This window comes from Myxocyprinus asiaticus, chromosome 17 (genome assembly GCF_019703515.2).
Source record: "Myxocyprinus asiaticus isolate MX2 ecotype Aquarium Trade chromosome 17, UBuf_Myxa_2, whole genome shotgun sequence".
Lineage (NCBI taxonomy): Eukaryota > Metazoa > Chordata > Actinopteri > Cypriniformes > Catostomidae > Myxocyprinus > Myxocyprinus asiaticus.
The window spans coordinates 27,413,920-27,433,487 of NC_059360.1; the positions used below are offsets into that span (position 1 = coordinate 27,413,920).

At 37.3% G+C, this 19,568-nt stretch overlaps 1 protein-coding gene across 1 annotated transcript in view; it reads right to left on the reverse strand.

The window, feature by feature from the left end:
- Window positions 1-15,232: 15,232 nt before the first annotated feature.
- Window positions 15,233-19,568, reverse strand: part of LOC127455111 (parkin coregulated gene protein) — a 196,492-nt gene continuing 192,156 nt past the window's right edge. The window contains exon 5 of the mRNA XM_051722711.1: window positions 15,233-15,609. Coding sequence (XP_051578671.1) covers window positions 15,449-15,609 — 161 coding nt within the window. The 3' untranslated portion in view covers window positions 15,233-15,448. The remainder of the gene's footprint in view (window positions 15,610-19,568) is intronic.

Sequence of the window (19,568 nt, forward strand, 5' to 3'; positions counted from 1 at the left end):
CTGCCAGGGTATGCAAACTTTTGAGCACAACTGTAAATAGAGCTGGATTGCTGATGCAACGTTAAACTGTCAGCAGGAGGTGAAGCCACCGGAAGTGTTTGAGTGGCCATCTTAGTATGCCCAACCTCTCATAGATCGTCAGTGACTGACAGGAGAAAACACCCCCATTTCACCATCCCCGACCTGCGGATATGACAGTTGCATTTCGCTCTCTAGTGACAATCATGTTTAATGTTTGATTTGCTTGTTATGGATAATATTCCTTACGAGGGAGAAGATATATGCGGATCGCGATGTCAGAGCATTCACCTGCCCCGGTGTTCAGTCTATCAGTGCAGCACAACGATCACCAAAGGTAGCGGGAAAACTGTCCACAAGTTGAAATGTAAGGAAAAGCTGTAATATCTGCTTATTATTGTGACAATACGTCCTTACCCCAGAAAGGGACTTTAAAAAAGTCAGACCGGGATTTCTAAATTACCTTAAATGCCCGGGATTTGCTTTTTCAAAAAAAGACTTTCACATTGAAGTGCTCTCTATAGTCAGTTTAATTCATTGTCCTCCAATCGAACACATATCAGTTTAATTTTAACCAGCTTTGCTTGTCTCCCTCAATCTCAGCACCTGCTGCGCATGTGATAGCGGGAGAGAGTGCGCGCTCTTATTCAAGTGACCGGGAGAACAAGGCACTTTTTGATAAAAATATAAAGCAAGTAACTCTGAACAAACACTTCGATTATCACAATAAGTCTGAAAATGTCTGTTTGTATCTTACCTCAGTTTCAGTGAACTTGTTTACATTCAGCTGATTTGTTCACTGATGAAGTTTGTTAAAGGTAGACTGTTTGATATACATAACTCGCTCGGGCTTTCAAGAAACAGGAAAAATTTCAGACTTTAAATAAATAAATAATTACATGTGTGGGACATTTGCATTGTAGGGGTGTACATTCCGATTTCAGATATAAAATGACTAATGTTTATTTGCTGAAAATAGATGATTTTCTATTAAGTCAAGAGGGATACTGGAAGGTTTGGGCATAGCAATATGGCGGCGCAGTGGCTTCACTGATATGACGTCACAAGCTATCCAGTTCTATATATATATCAGTGGTATAGACCTTTTTCACAGACTGTGATGACGCATTTCCACCTTATTTAGCAGCGTAAATCTCGCAAACTCTTTCATATTATAAATTTTTTAAAATATTGACTCTAAAACATTATACTTTGTGTTATATTACCCTGGAATTAGTTTTAAAAAATGAATTACCACAACTGCGAGGGTGTTTCTATTATACAGCTGCTGAAAGAGTGACAGTAAATTTGGCATCTTCTCCAATCTGGCTGTCTTAATCCACCACACTAAATTTTTTTCCTCTTCTGGAAAGTCATTCAAATGTAATAGTGGATTTTTTTATTTTGCTCTTGGAGCAAATAGGTAAGTGAAAACAATATTATCTCCCATTCACCACTGTTGAAGTTTACCCTGCAATTGTTTACTTCCACGTTCCAAAACCCGGAGTGTGAAAAGGTTTATTGAAGCCTACAGACCTGATCTATGTTTAATAGTACATAAAAGAGTTTTTTTTTTTTTTTTTTTTTTTTTACATATTTCAGGCTCATAAATTGTAGTTTACTGTAGTTTTAAATGATAAACCATACTTCTGATTAAGATCTATAATTAAAATATTTTTAATTGTTAAATCTCCTGGAATTTCTTTTATTTTTTTTATTTTTTATTTTTTTATTTGTTTTTCAGATGTGCTAATTCATACAGTATAAAGACACACTAGACTACTAATATATGCTTATTCTGTGCTTTGTGTACTTCTTTCATTTTATACATCAACAGTGCATGGTCACTTTAATTGAGCGAGAGCGGTGCAGCAAAAATAGATTCAGAGCCGAAACCCCCACTGCACTGCAGCTCACGCGATGCTCATGCTACGCTCCGACACACTGCTGACACTTCCGATGTGAATGCTGTAACCTGTTAACAAGGGCGGCAAAAAAAATAAAAATTCCTGCTCAAGCGCCGATCACACTTGCCAATAAAAGAAGAGCCAATAACCTTTTAGATACAGACATCACCTGTCAGTCAACTCTAGAACGTTCATGTGCATGAGCTACACAAGCTGGGAAAATTTTATTGTTTAGTGTAATATGAGGTAAAGAATCACAATTTATGATACTAGTGTTGTCAGATTTTATTACTGATTTGAAATATGTTCTTTGATCGTAATCTTGACCAACCATTTTTGAGATTTTGGTCTTTCCCCATTCAAGTAAATAGGAGCTGCACTGGCATGACTGGAAATAAGTTTCCCGAGTGCATTCCAAAGATGGCCGACAGTGTACTGACTTGCTAGAAATACTTTGGTCATATCTTGAAATATCTAAAGGTAAACAGTGCAAGTTTGTTAGAACAGGAGGAAAACTTTGTCTATAATTTGTCCAAAATTCATTAAGGTCCAGATTTTAAACCCTTCATTCTACAATTTGTACTTGCCCTTACGAATGTTTAGCCTTTCATATTTCTTCCACTGTTTAATTGTCACTGGTAGCCTAATAATAGGGCCATAACCATAATGGGTGGCTCCTCATCATGACTTTAGTTGGGTCAGTGTAGCTCTTCTGAAAAATCTAACAGCCTAAACACAAGTACATAAAGTACTTTAAATAAAATAATATAAAAATGAAGTTAAACGGATTCCTCCTAATAGATTTAATATGAAACTATAAATTCTTTCTACAGAATAAACATGATACATTTTAGTAAAGGTGATGATGTGCATTTTAAAAAGCCTTCTTGATGTTGATGCATGGTGTTGTCTCCTCTTTACCTTTTCAGTGCTGTTATAATGTCGGGACTGGTCTTCTTCCCCAGCGATTTAAATTAGATGATTCTCTGTAGAATTCATATTAAGTTTTGTGATGTCTGCGCACCGAGATATCAAATGCGTGTTGAGGTGCGCACTCTGCGCTACCCCATAGCTCAGTTTATCCTGTCTCTGGGGCACGCTTTGGTGGCCTGAAAATTCAAGTCTCGTGCTGATGGAAAAATCCTGACTGAGAATTTGTTGTTTCTATGTTTTATTTATTTGACACTGAATTACGTTTTCTTGTTATTTGGCGTGAGATTTACTTGGGTAGAGTGAGAGCGTGAGACAGAGCCTGAAAGCATGTTGGTCTCACACCAGGTTATATGTATGTTTCCAAACTGGAGAATCAACCATGTCTCATTTGTGTTGAATATGTTTTTTCATTAAATATGGCTTGGACAATTTAAAATAAGCAGTTGTGGGGAAAGTACTACTCAGTTTAATCTTAGTAAAATGTAACATTATAAATTTATGTTTTATTCAATATACAATGACACTTATGAAAATACAGTGAAGCATTTAATCCTGTGTTACTGCAAATAAGTAGACTTAAAAATGTCTAAAAGTAAATTTGATCTTAAAGGAATATTCCGGGTTCAATACAAGTTAAGGTCAATCGACAGCATTTGTGGCATAATACTGATTACCACAAAAATTAAATTTGACTCATCCGTCCTTTTCTTAAAAAAAAAAAAAAAAAAAAGAAAGAAAAAATCTGGGTTCCAGTGAGGCACTTACAATGGAAGTTAATGGGGGCCAATCCGTAAACATTAAAATAAAAGTATAGCCACAAGACATAAACAATATGTGTGTTAACATGATTTTAGTGTGATCAAATCACTTACTAACCTTTTCTGTGTAAAGTTATATCCCATTTTAAAACTTTGTTGCCATGACGATGTAATGTCAACAAACCCAAAACCCTAAAACGGCTATAAAAACGACAATTTAAAGAACTTTTCAGCTCAAATAATACATGAGTTTTGAGAGAAGAATTAATGTAAGTGCAATTATCAAATCATAAGATTCACATTTTTGCCTTTAATCCCTCCAAAAATTGGCCCCATTCACTTCCATCGTAAGTGTCTCACTGTAACCTTGATTTTTGCTTTTTAAAGAAAAAGACAGACGAGTCAGAACTATTTTTTGTGGTAAGATTGACATTAAGTTGTATTGAACCTGGAATATTACTTTACACTGGAAATGCCAGTGTTATACAGTATATGCTCAGTGACAAAAATAATAAGCACATGAAATACACCCTAGGAATTGCAATGCAACAAATTCTTTAACTTCTTGGTTTCCTTAGTGAACATTGCATTGGTTTGCCATAGCTACAATTGTAACATTTACATTTATGCATTTGGCAGATGCTTTTATCCAAAGCAATTTTCAGTGCACTTATTACAGGGACAGTCCCCCTGGAGCAACCTGGAGTTAAGTGCCTTGCTCAAGGACACAATGGTGGTGGCTGTGGGGATTGAACCAACAACCTTTTGCTTACCAGTTTAGTGCTTTAGCTCACTACACCACCACAACTTCAGCCATGACCTTTGATCTCAGACCCGAAACATGTTGGTCAGCTTCTCCTGCAGGAAGGTCATATATGAAGTTTAACCTTCACAACAGTTGTTTAGACAGTGTCATATTCTCTTGACCAGACAAGCATCTCAGAATGAAAAAGTAATAATTGAAATGGATATAAGATCAAATTTCCAATCGTATATTCATATAATCATAAGGTGACACATATGTGAACAGACACTATATCAGCCCTATGAGTGGTTATTGTGACCACAGACCCAGCTGGCCTTTTCCAGATCAGATAACATGACACATTCCTTCAGCTGGTGACAATACACAACATCTAAAAGAGCAGCCAAAAATAGCAGGTATGGAAATACAGTATCTGCAGTGTGACCTTTCACAATACTAGAGTTCACCTGAACCAATGAGAATCAACAATACATGTAGGGAATTAAAGATCTGGGCTGGTAACCTAACATTTCATGGCTTATACCCCTGAGGATGCAATCAATGAGTTCAACACATGCCTATGTGCTAAGATACTAAAAACAAGTTTTTCCAAGGGAACCTTCCATGTGGTGAAATGTGCTGTCATATGTTGGGGTTGAGAAAATAGAAATATCATCAAAGCTTTTGAATGTTTCATCAAAATGTATGAACTGTGATTGTATATATTCATTTAAACAAGATGACTCTTTGAGATTGAGGAAACAACAGCACTATAGGGAAAAAATATAGTATAGTAAATTTAAAAATATCGTATATAATACACACTATATTATACAATAATTTCTTATTTATGAAGGCAGCAAAAAGACTGGTGACTGCATTAATGTTCCCTTTGATAAGAGTTTATAAAGGGGTTTGAGGAAAGGGTCTCTGATTTCATGATGACATATATCAATTAATATTTTATTGTGTTACTCCATGTTAATAAACCATGAAAAAGCACAAACGCAACATTTCGAGCAGAATTAAAGGTTTTTTAGTGGAGTACGTATGTTAACTGAGCTTCAGATGTGTGTGCTTCTCATCTGTCTTGCTGCATGTTGATATCAGACACAAGATGGAAGATCTGTGAAGTTATCGTGCTTGTGTATGTATCTGCTTTAAAAAAAATTCTGATGGTTATTTCCTTTTAAAGCTGCATGTAACCAAAATTTGAGAGTGAACTCAAGAAAAGTGGTGGTGTAGTGGACTAAAGCACTGAACTGGTAAGCAAAATGTTGTTGGTTCAATCCCCACAACCACCACCATTGTGTCCTTGAACAAGGCACTTAACTCCAGGTTGCTCCAGGGGGATTGTCCCTGTAATAAGGGCGCTGTAAGTTGCTTTGGATGAAAGTGTCTGCCAAATGCATAAATGTAAATGTAAGAAAACATGGCAGAAAAACTCATATATGCAGTGTATTCATTCCTGGTCCTTTATTATTTTTCTCTTTGAGGTTAAAAGATATAATTGTAGAGAGAGAGGCCGGAGAAGTGTTTAAATGTTTACTGGTAAGTTTTATTTTAGATATCCCTTTCTATACTTGATTGCCACTGGATTGCTGCTTGTTTTCAAACTGAACTGCCTCTTCCCTCTGGTACATGCCTTCCAAACTGACCTTTCTCATTCCCATGCGTCAAACGCTCAGTCTGAGCTTTCCCTCGTGTGTAAGCGCTCTCAGCATTTACACCTCAAATGCAATTCAGTCACATGCGTTTTTGACTATTCCCTTATGTGGTTTTTGTAATTCAATTACAAAACGTTTTGCACCCCTTTTACACCTATGTTTAGTGCTGACCACTTGTGATCTGATCACCTGAAATGCATTTTAATACAGGTAAAAATGGGGTCTATCATGCAATACCTGCCAAAAAGTGAGCCATTTTACCTTACATGTTATAAATGCTTAATAACACTTATTCAACATTAGTTATCTATTAAAAAAAGTATTGCCATGGATTTGAAGCATTTATAAAGGTGTTGCCAACAGAGGATGTTTTTCGGAGGACTTTATGTAACTAGGACTAGGAGTAGCAACATTTTTTTTAACAAGAAAAGTGAAAACACAAGTGAGTCAAGACATTACAATAATTAATATAAAGTAAAAGCAGACTGTAGCAAAATGACATAATTCCTCCAATAAATCACGCTATAATAATTATAACTATTTTTGCTACAATGTGATATAAACAATAAATTACAGAATTATATGATTTTGATTAAAATAAGTATAAATAAGAGTACTTATTAAGCATATATATATATATATATATATATATATATATATATATATATATATATATATTAGTTAAGCTCATTATTTGGCAAGTATTGGATGAAAGTTGTCCTTTTATGTATGTTGCTATAACTGCATATAAATGATTTATAATGCATTTGTAAATTATTTATAAGTCATTCATGAACCCATTTATAAAACCCTTCACAAAGGGAATATTAATGTAAAGCGTTACCAATAGATTCAGCATTCATTTCAACCTTTGATAAGGATCCTTAGCTCTTATCAACACAGGCACATATGTACATATCCACTTTACTAGGCACTACTTGAGACAGGTCACATGTGCTCGATGTCTGTATACAGGGGTGGGCTGGCCATAGGGAGAACTGGGACTTTTTCCGGTAGGCCAGCTGCGAAACGGGGCAGAACGGGCGGTGATAAGCTGAAGTGGGCTGCCGGTTATGCCGAACGGACCGCGACTGGATGAAGAGGGCCACAAAACAGTGCCACAATATGCCGAAGGGGGCTGCGATATGCAGAAAAGGACAACAACAAATCTTGTTCTCTTCCCAGTCCGCCCCTGTCTGTATATGATTGTGTATGTGTGCGACTAGCTGCTGTTGAGTGTGTTTATGTGTGTGTAGGTGTTTCTGTGAGATATTAATCCCCACCCAACCTCTATATTTGCCTCCTCTATTAATAGCATGGGTTTCATTAGACAATTAATTCAGTTAACGTCACTTTAGACAAAAACTGAATATGAAATCAGGCAGTTGTGAAGCAGCAGGCAGAGGACACAACAGAGAGACGGGCCATCAGAGGGGGGCATCAGTCATGAACCTGCGGTCAGCACTGTGAGCTGATTAGAAAAGCAGTAGGTGGCATGGCAGTGTCTGGAACATAATAACAGGAGCTTGCTCAAAGCTTTTTTTAGTTGTTTAGTCTAAGGAGAGCTTGAAGGCTTCAAGTATGAACATAAACAATACAAAAGTATAAAACAAAAGAGATTATGTGTAGGAACAGAAAAACTAGAGAGTGAAATCTGGGTCGATTGCAAAAGCAAGAGAGAGAGAAATCACACATTGTTGAGGTGGGGTGAAGAGTGGCACATTCTCACTCAATGCGCTAGTGCTCTGAAAATGGCAAGGGAGTGGTTGTGTGTGAGTGTGTCATTGAGTATTTATGGGAGGGAGAGTAAAAGCACATACAGACCTACACGGAGGGTGATGACAGTGTAAAACAAGAAATAGTTTTCACTGTCTCTGTTTTATGTGTTGGTCAGATGCAGGGTGTTGTGTGTTGGATTAGGGTGCTGATAGCAGTGATGGATCTGGCTCTCTCCACCCAGGCCAACGCAGTGCAGTAATCTCATAGTGGGCCGCCATGTCACTCATGGCTCAACAGCTCCCCGGGGGTCTGCAGTGAAGATTACAGCAAACACACAGTCCTTCATCACTCACTCCGCTCCTCCCTCAAGGTACACGGACTTGACACCCCGTGAGGGAGGGCAGACACAACTCAACCAAGTAAAGGAAGACGCACCAATGTGAGGTTTTACATTTAATTATTCCAGAAACAGGTCCTTTGAGACCTTATATATTAAGATGAAACAAAAGAAATATAAAATAAGTTAAAACAGCACTAGAAAAGGAGACCTGATGTTTATTTTGAGTACTGAACAGTTGTGTGAATTGAGCATGACTGGGTCTAAAGTCAAGTTAGGATGTCACAGGGTCACCTTGCATGAATGACTGTGTGGAATGGAGTGTGTGTATAAAGAGTGAATGAGCATGTTGAATGTGTGTGTGTGTGTGTGTGCATGAATTGTGTAAAACTCATGAGGATTTGAGCTTGTATGAAACAGGGTTGTGTAGCATTCAGAACTGAATTGAGAATGTCTTTTAAATTGCAGTTCGATTCCTGAACTCGAACTGAATTTGAACTGAGGCGACAATTAGGATGCCGAATTTGAATTTGAATTCAAGGAAGTAGAGTTAAAATGGTATGAAATTTAAAGAAATGCATGTAACTGCATGCTAAAGTTAGTTTTTATCAATGCATTAGAGTATTTAGCAGAGATGAAAACCACTTCTTATGTCCAGACTTACAGGTAAAAGAGCCAATCACCTTTTAAATACAGACATCACCTGTCAATGAACTCGAGAACGAGCATGCGCATTAACTATACAAGCCGGGATTTTTGTTGTGTTTTTGTGTGTGTAATCTGAGATAAAGAAGCACAATTTTTGATACCAGTGCTGTCAGATTCTACTGCTGATTTGAAATATGTTCTTTGATTGTAATCTTGACCAACCATTTTGGAGATTTCGGTCTTCCCCCATTCAAGTAGATAGGAGCTGCACTTTCATGACTGGAAATAGCTTCCCGGAAGTGTTTCAAAGATGGCCGCCAGTGGACTGACTGAATTACCCATAAGCATATCATAAACTCATACTGTATGGGGTATCATAAACATATGGAATATAAGATGATATAATAATCAATGTTTGAAATGTCACCTATAGACATTTTTATTTAATGTATATACTATAATCTAAATATTTCATTATATTTAATAAATTTAAAATCTTTTTAGGACCATGGTGGAAGAACATGACATTTCCAAGAATGTTCTAATTTATCCCCAAACAATCCATTTTTACATTTTACAGTGTTTACGTTATTGTGTATTTAAATAAGTAATTACTGAGTAATAATAATGAACTACATGTAACTACTGTGTATCTATGTTTCAGAGCTGCTTACTTACATATTGTTTTGTTATTACTATTAAAGTTAATAATAGTAACATGTAATATGTGTAACACAGACATGTATAATAAAGTGTTACCCCATACTCTTCAAAATGGAGTAAAACAGCATGAAGCAGGCTTACAAAAATGGAAACTTTAAACAAAACATGTGAAGTTGTGTTCTTGCCTATTTTGTTGTTGTGTTAGACTTAAGAAATTCCTCTGCTGCTGAATTGTCTAAATTGCAATTCAGTGAATTTCTCTTTTCCAAATCAACATCAGGTGGGGATGTGGCAAATTACATTCAAATTTCAACTCGACTTCCAACTTTGATGAATTGAAAGGAAGCCTATTCTTAGATTCAAAATTTTGCCCAACCCTGTTTTTGTATAGAGAGTATGTGGAATAGCATGAGCTTTAAATGATGGTCTGATGTGATATTATTAACACAGTGTGACTCAAGATGGCAAACCCAAAAGGGAAATGTGTGTTTGTGTAATGTCAGAGAATGGCCTGTGTGTGTTTGCGTCTGATAAGAGCATCTGGCTGAGGAAGAGGAGGAGTGAGGACCAAAAAGCAGAACCCCGCCGATCTGGAGCCCAAGAGAGAGGAAGATCTTTCCAGGCTCTTGCCGAAAAACCATCGGCCTCCTGCGAGCCTTCTTCAAAAACACTCCACGTTCTCACACTCTACAAACCAGCGAGAGTTGAGTCTAACAGCACTGCCTGAAGAGACACCCTTTACAAACAGCCCAATATTCAAACACTGCTGAATGATAAAGCTCAATTCTGCTGTCTGGAACAAGGAAATATTTGACAGAACTTTAGAATGGCAAAAGTGCATTTAAAGTCAAAGTGCCATTCGCAACCCATTTTACTTTCACAATCTAATGTATTTCCAAGTGAAACATGATTTTTGTAAAACTGTAGGGCAGGTCTTAATTTTATCCATTGTAATTGATTGGATTGTGAAATGTGGCTGTTACATATCAGAATGGAGCCTGGTGGTTGTAGGGGAAGGGTCGAAAAAAAGAGTGATTTGTGATGTAGGCCGAAACAGAAAGTCGTTTCAGAAGCAGAGAAAGTTATTAGATTTTGAGAAAAGATTACAAAGAGAACTGTTCTTATTTGGAATAACACCAATGAATTGCACACCAAAAATGTACATTAAGAAAGTAAATAGGGTGAATTGTGATTTCACATTGACTTTAAATATATGATGCAGTTTTGTCAGACTCATAGACTTGTGGGCAGTGTTCCGACATATGGTGCAATAGCATAAAAAATGACCAGGGTTCAAGTCCTGGCTTGAGGAATTTACAGATCATGTTCCCTTGTCGTTTCCTGTCTCCCTCTCCACTATAATATCTAATAAAGGAAAACAATTATTTAACTTTAAAAATGTCGTTTCAAAGCCTCAAGAAATATTCATCCTTCTTCACTGCAACTTTGAGGCCTAAAAAGTGCAAATTAATGACGTTTTTCAGTGCAGCTCAAGGGAATTTTGTAATCAACAGCAGAGTTCCTTTTCATTCTGTGTGGTGGCAGTCTGGGGTTAAGATGTGTGGGTGACACCTGAAGCATGAAGCCACTCTGAAATAAATCTCCATTTTGCTTCGCACATGCTTAGTGGATGGTGTTGGGTTTCGTGTGGCCCCTGGCAGATACGCTGAACAAGAAGAATAGGTCCCAGAGGGCTGTTTATTCCTGTTTCTCACTTCCCTTTCCTTATTTCCCTTCTGCACTGTTGCTTCTAACAATCTGGCATTCTAATGTTTCCCATTTCCTCTGCTCCAACATCAATGTCTCCATCTCTTCCTCCCTTTTTGTATATATGCCTGAATTTCATTCATTGCCACTCATTCACCTGAGAGCTAATTATTAGAACAGAGCCAAAGAGAGAAGGGTAAATCAGTGCAGACATAAAGGAATAATTCACCCAAAGTTTACTAACCATCAGGTCATTCCGAAAATGTATTATTATTGCTATGAAACGCAAAAATAATTTTGCACCAGCTGTCGAGCTCTAAAAATGAACAAAACGCACCGTAAAAGTGGAATTGTACTCTAGGCTATATTCTGAAATAAAATGTCCTGAAGCCACACTTGGCGCTATTTTTGGAGCTTGACAGCCTCCGTACTCTTTAACGTTCATTGTAAGAAAGCTGCTCAGACATTCTGCAAAATGTCTCCTTTTGTTTTCCACGAAAGAAAAAAACATATTGGTTTAGAAAGAATGAAGGCAAGTAAACGATGGCAGAATGTTCATTTTTGGGTGAACTATTCCTTTAAAAGGAAAACATCAGAGCAGTCACCTCTCCAAAAATGACTTTCCTCAGCTCACCATATCAGTTTCTAGGACTTCAAATGGGACTCCGGGTCTCTTTATTGACCTCTGTTGTTGCAGTAAAACTGATTTGAGGGCAAATCCCTGCTCTATTCCCCCATAAGTCTGTTCACAGCTTTAATTTATAGGCAGTGTGATTAAATCCAGATTGAACTGAAACGAAGTTCAAATATTCTGCAAATCTCAGCTCACTGTACACATTAGCTCATGGGAATAACCTTTACCACAATGATAAACAACACAGGTCTAAGGTTTTTGAAAATGGAAAAAAAAAACAGACCAACACAGATTGTTTTCTCTTGTCTGTACTAGTTATGAAGATAAAGGAAAATCTCCAGTAAAACACATCCTTCTCATTATGGTATGTTGATATGGCAGCATTATTTGCTAGTGTCAGAAATTCATATGTAGTGCCCCCCAAACAACACTTTTGGACACTTGGTCGTATTTAGTGTATGAATTTCATTATCATTAGATAACAAAATATCAAATAAAGTGGCATTTACAAATAAAAAATGCTAGACCTCTTCTCAAAACTAACGTCACTTTTCTGAGCAATGTTTGCAGTTACTTTTAACCAACTGGTTTCAAAGTCCTTTTTAGTCAGTTTCTTTGAAGTTCACACAGGTGCTCTTGCAGAATAACCACAGGTGTAGTTCATCACATTAACTATGGACATGTTCTACTAAGTTTGACAAGCAAAAAGTTTCCAAATGCCAAATCTATCTATGTTTTGCCTAAAAAGTGTGCTTGGGCAATCTTTGTTTAAAACAAATGTCATGTCAAACGCATGCGATGTGTAATGCTAGCTTTAGCATGTTAGCCAACCTCAGTTCAACACTTGTATCTCAAACAACATACACATTCGCACAGTGTGGTGTGATGGTAAAGCATTCAACTTGTAAGGTGCTGTCTTCACTAAATTTTCGCTAGTTGTCACATTCTCCATTTGTCAAAACAGCAAAGCTGCCAGGTAACTCCGCCCCTTCTGCTACATATGGCAAGTCGTGAGCACTGAGTGCATGAAGTATCCAAGATTCCAGTTTAGACGGTTGAAGAAGTGCATCATCTAGGTAGTGTTAGTACACTTCTTTTTGTTGCATTTTCAGTGTTAACATACTACTCGCACTACTTAAACTACAAAATGACATAGAATAGTGCAGAAGTGTGTGGTTTTAAGCACACCTACAGATCTTGCAATTTAAATAAGTAAACTAGGAGTTTTAATCTGGTTGTAAAAGCATTACGTGAGAAGGCTCTGAGGGCATTATATGCTATAAAATCAATATACTGCAAAATAAACCAATACACACTCACAGTTTCAGATTTTAGATAGAGGCTGTTAAGCATGAGGGAAGCCCCCTGACTGAATATGTACGCGTGTGTGTGTGTGTGTGTGTGTGTGTGTGTGTGTGTGTGCGCGCTCTGATAAATTATTCTTTCATTCAGACATCTTTTGGCGCCCAGCATGCAGGTTCATGGCTTTCAAAAGCACATAATGTTGCTACCGGAAGAAAGTCATGTTTTATTTCTGAATATTGTCTTGCACTCTGTACGTTCGTCCCTTCAGGTTTAGCATGCTGTGGTCTCAGTGAAGAACTCCCAGACTGAATGTAGATATATTTATGTGAGTGTCTGCTTGTGATTCCCTTTATCAGAGGTGTGAATAAAAAAGTGTACCTATAAGCATTTATATTCATCAGTATGGCATGATTGTATGACACGATTTCGAAATCCCTAGTTGTCAAAAATACTGTACTATCATACAAGATACTATTTGAAAGCTATTTTTTTTGTCATAAAGTTAAATGTAAATTGAAACTGCCATAGCAACTGGTAGACAGAGGTTTGTGGTTGGTGTTAAATTCAACTTTTGTATGGCCATTTTTGAGAATCATCAGAGGAAAAAGCTCAAAAAAGCACATAAAGGCAGCACAAAAGTAATCCATAAGACTCCAGTGGTTTAATCCATGTCTAAGTGATCCAGTTGATTTTGTGTGAGAACAGACCAAAATGTAACTAATTATTGTAGATCTAGCTGTAGATCTTACCATTACAGTCTTTAGGCACAATCATGATTTCAAACTTGATTACACTTTCGAGCACTGGACGCATGCGCAGAGTGCTAAATTGCCCTAGGAAATGTAATCGAGCTTTAAATCATGATCGCCAAGGAGACTGCAGATATTATGATTTACATATAGAAAATATTGAGTTACATTTTGATCTGTTCCCACCCAAAACCGATTGGATTAAACCACTGGAGTCTTATTGATTACTTTTATGTAGCCTAATGTGCTTTTTGGAGCTTTAAAGTTTTGGTCACCATTTACTTGCATTGTATGGACCAGCAGAGCTGAGATATTCTTCTAAAAAGAAAGTCATACACATCTGGGATGGTATGAGGGTGAGTAAATGATGAGAGAATCTAAAATTTTTGGTGAACTATACCTTTAATTATAACAAGAGACAGAGGAACATTTAATCTGTGGTCTTTTAAAAACAGTATTCTGACTGGTAACCCAGGTATGATTAAAAATATATATTTTGTGGATTTTAGTTCTATATGAGGTGGAAAATAATGTGATCAGATTATATATTAATGAAGTTACTGTTTACAAACACTCTTTTGGCACTGCAGAAAATAACTGCTTTCAATGGGCTCAAATTGAGCATAAAATACCAAAAAAGTGCTGCTTGTAGGGTTAAAACACCACATTTCCTACAGATTTTTGGAAATGTTTGCTTGTCTTCATTTCCAACAGGATTGCTGGATGAGGAAAACTTTACAATATCTGCTCCAATAAGACCCAATTGGTCTGCAGATGCTGTTAGTAAATTAACTTTTCACAGAGCAATCGCACAAATTTAGATTTTTTTCAAACTTAGGTTTTTAAAAACTTCAGTTTTTAATTTAAGGTGCAATCGCTGTGAAAGATATTAGGTCATATATGATCTAACAATGATCTTACACCACCTGGGAAGATCTAGCAGGACAAACCTGACCTCATCTCCACTACCCCAGCACATATGCGAATAAAAATAATGTGACAAACTACTTCTTACATTATGCCTTTGCATTCATTTTAAAACCAGTAAGTAACTTGTTCAACTAAAACCGACTGTTATTAAGTTTGAATATTGAATATGATAATATTGAAGTCAAATAATATTTACTGTATGTGGACCAATAACTTAAGCAGTAAAGATGCATATTGTATGTCTGACGGTCATTTTCATTTTTAAAGGCTTTAGAGTGTGTTAAATGTGTTCATCAACCTGTTACATGTGCCACATATTCATGCAGGCATAATAAACATGCTGTGTGATGTCATAGTAATTAAATCTATAATGCTGTTTAATAGAGAATGCCTGATATATAAATTTTTACAGAATGAAAATGAAATGTGTGTCAGACTGAACAGTAGAGCTTTATTGACCCCTCAGCTCCTTGTGTCTGTAGTTTATTCACAGGAATCTGTATGTGTGGGATCATCTTTTCTGATACAGACAGCAGTAGTGCACAAAAACACTCCAAGACAAACTCCATTGAAAACAAGGGGGCTGTTTTATGAGTTTAATTAAGTCAGAAATTAGGATCGTACGATAAGGGGTGTGTTTACATGTTTGCAGTAGCAGGTGGGATTTGTTGAGTGTTTGTGTGTACAAGTAAAATGTTTATTTGTGTCTGTGAGTTCTCCGCTCTGCTTTAGTTCAGGAGGCATGATTCGTAGGTGGGCACCATATATTTGATGTTGATGAAGGCGTCCTCACCCCCGTAACGTTCAAACACCTCCAATGTCTCCTGGATCAGATCTCCGATGTTCTCCCTCTTCTGCTGGCTGTAGTCAATACCATCACCTGAGTTTACTGCACAAAACACACACAGACAAACACAGATAATGAATGCATCACATAAGCACACTACTGGGACAGTATATACAGTATACTTGTAATACTAACAGCACACTGAAGAAGAGATGTATCACTGTGGTTAGATGTGTAGATCTGTTTCTTGTCAGATGGTCTGACTTTACTCTGATTACTACATCTCATTAGTACTCTACTGATTTTATTAAGTTAAGTAAAGGTTAATGATAGCTATGTTGAGCTGGATTTTGGCCCAGTGAGATTTCAATATAAGCGCAGCCGCAAAGCTGTAGAATTAGAAACCAGACGACTAACAACATTTTTACATTTTGTAAAGGTTTAAAAGCTTAAGGAAGCAGCTCTGATGACTGCTAAAGATTGTAAGTCGAGGTTTGTGTTGGTCTGATAGACTGAACATATTCAGAATAATTTATAATGAGGAGAATGAGTGTGTGTGTTTGTGTCTTTATGTCAGGTGTTCTTGGGCACATCTTTGACATGACATTAGAGGACCCCATCAATCACAGTGTAACCTACAACACACACACAAAAACAAATCAATACATATGCACTCTTCCACCATCATGCATACATAGTGTATACAAAATAATCTCCATTCTCTACCTACCAAAAAACATACACCAATGAACACAAACACACTTAACCTGACACACGCACACACACACACACACTCTCTCTCTCTCTTTCTCTCTCTCTCTCTCTCTCTCTCTCTCTGAAGTGGAAGAAAGAGGCTGCAGAACCTTCATCCTGAGGTCACAGGCCCAATTAAACCTGAAGATGAAGTCTGAACACACCCCAATCTCTCTCTCTCTCTGCTCTCTTTCTCTCTCTCTCTCTCCTGCCTCATCATTAAAGAAATAGATGACAGGCAGATGAAATGAAAGCAGTTAAAGCAGGGAGTCTCTCTCTCTCTCTTTGTCTCCTTGCATTTGTGAGTGTGTGTTGTCTCTCTTAAGCCTGTCTTACTGTATGTCTTCATCCGCTCTTCTCATCTCCTTATTGGTGGATCATTTCTATGTTCTCTGTACATTAAACACACATGCAAGGCCTCTACAACCACAGCCTATAATACGGCTATAAAATCTGGCATCAATTGTATCATAACTCTTGCATTTGAGCTAAAATAAAGATAAAAATGTTTTCAGGTTGGTCTAGCTAATGTGCATGTGCATTCTAGAGCAGAGGTACTCCATTTCAGAAACCATATGGGCTTATATCAAACCACAAGAGATGCAAAGGGCCACAAATATGCCAGAAATATTTGTTTTCAGAACTTTTCCTTTGCAAATCAGCAGGAAAACCACTCTTTCAACTTTGTGAGACAAGGGCAGTGAAAATGAACCTGACTGTCTACCTTGGAACTGATTGAGGATCTTTCCGCAACTCAGATTTATGCTTGAAGCATTGTTACAGATGCAAGGGTCCGCAGACCCAAAGGGGTAACAAACATTTGAAAACCATATCTTTGCCACCATCATAAATTAAAGGAATATTCTGGGTTCAATAATACAAGTTAGGCTCAATCAAAAGCATTTGTGGCATAATGTTGATTACCACAGAAATTACATTTGACTTGTCCATCCTTTTCTTAAAATAAATAAAATAATCAAGGTTACAGTGAGGCACTTACAGTGGAAGTGAATGGGGCCAATTTTTTGAGGTTTTAAAGGCAGAAATGTGCAGCTTATAATTTTATAAATGCATTTGAATTTATTCTTCTGTTAAAACTCATATTATTTCAGCTGTAAAGTTGTTTAAATAATAATTTTTACAGTCATTTTAGGGTTTGTTGACTACATTGTCATGACAACAAAGTTGTAAAATTGGCTATAACTTTATACAGAAACGGTTAGTAAGCAATTTTCATGTTATTATGCATATTGGGGCAGTGGTGGCTCAGCAGTTAAGGCTCTGGGTTACTGACCAGAAGGTCAGAGGTTCAAGCCCCAGCACCACCAAGATGCCACTGTTGGGCCCTTGAGCAAGGCCCTTGACCCTATCTTCTCCAGGGGTGTTGTATCATGGCTGACCCTGCACTCTGACCCCAGCTTAGCTGGGATATGTGAAAACAAATACATTTCACTGTATATATGCAAAAGTGTATAATGTGTGACCAAAATAAAGGCTTTTATTGTTTATGCCTTTTGGCTATACTTTTGAAACATTGAGTATTTTAATGTTTACAGATTGGCCCCCATTCACTTACATTGTAAGTGCCTCACTGATATAATCCTTATTGTACTGTCTTCCCAGCTAACAAATTTATGTTCGTAAAATGTTTTACGAGCATTACATTGTGGTTGTGGGAAAGTAAAAATATCAGTTTTCTTAACATGAGTAGAATAATATTTAGAGGTTACTATAACATTCCTGAAATCTTAATTTGCCAACATATATACCATTTTTTTACTCGCAGAACAAGTATAAAGAAATCTACTTCAAAGAAAGAACAATGTTATACTAATGTTTTATGCTAACATTGTGAGAACTTTTGTTAACTACTAGTGACATAATAAGGATGTTCCATTCACAATATTTCAACGATGTTTGTTCCTATCTGTTCCCTGTTAAGTGGGTTATTATACTGACATAAATCAGGAGGCTAATACTGATTTTACTATTAATTCAGCAATAGTAGGTTGAAAGTTCTTCAGCTGAAATCTGTCAGTGCTTATCAAAATTCAAACCACTTCCCCCAGTGGCCAAAGTGGGAAGTGTTGTTCAACACATGTGAGCTCCAGTTTCCGGGTAAAATGGTTACAAAGTGGTTCTAAAAGCGAGCTGTAAAGAGAGATTTTAGTTGCAAATGATCTAATACAGTCACCAGGAATTCCTATTTTATTAACTGTCAATAGAGTAAAATATAATCTTAGAGGGAAAATGCAACCTTCAAACTCAGCAGAATGGGGTCGATGTCAGGGTACCGCAACATTGAGTAGCAACATGTCAATTTCCCATGCGATCTTGTTATAATAGTTCAGAGTACTGTCCCCACTGAATATCTTCCATCCCCACTGTGTCTCCTTGGATCCAGAAAAAGACGTACTAGACCACCCTACACTGTTTGGACCCCGGACTCTCATTTTATAGGTTTGGTGGTGTAGCAGACTGTCTGCTGTGGATCTGTCCATTTCTATCCCATAGTCCACACTTATCCTGTAATAACACACTCAAGGGGTTCGAATCATAGGCCACACTAAAAAAGGTTGCCAATCACACTGCAGGCGCTGCTTCATACACATCAACAAGGCCTTCAAACACAGGGAAATAAAATCAACTCTCTCCGATAATCCTGCCTTCAGGCTTCCTGTTCTCGCACTCAGCATCTTTGTCAATCTATTTTCAACAGAGGGTCTGGATGTGAGAGTTATTTTAAAGGTGAGAGAGAATAGGAGGTTAGAATGAGAACCTGCACAGAAAAATCCTCACCAGAGGCTTTTAAGGAAAAGAGATGTATAGAGAAGGCTTTGAAGAGGTAGGAGAGCTTTATTTGCCATCTGTGCATGAACTTTACACAGATATGCTTTTGTTTGGAATCATGTGGAGACCAGGCTCCGATCTACAAGGTTCAGGGGTAGCATGAAGTTCAAGCAGGAAGGAGGATTTAGCATCTTTCAGAAGCTGAAATCATACCCACAACCCCCTGGATAGTGATTCCCTTCAAAATCTTGAGGAAAACAAACATCAAACAAATAAACAAATACAACAGACAATCAACCATTTCTGTAGCCAGTTAAGATATCACTTTTTCTGAAAGCATATTCTGTAAATGCCACAGCATCAGTCACTACATCCTGACCACCTGATGCATATTGTACACTAAAACGGCAAGAGCTTTCTCAAAATCGCTCAAATCGGATTTATACAATTTCTGGGAATCAAAGCGCACATGGACAGGTTTTTATCAGTCTGCCAAGAAAGAACGTTGTGTTTACAAA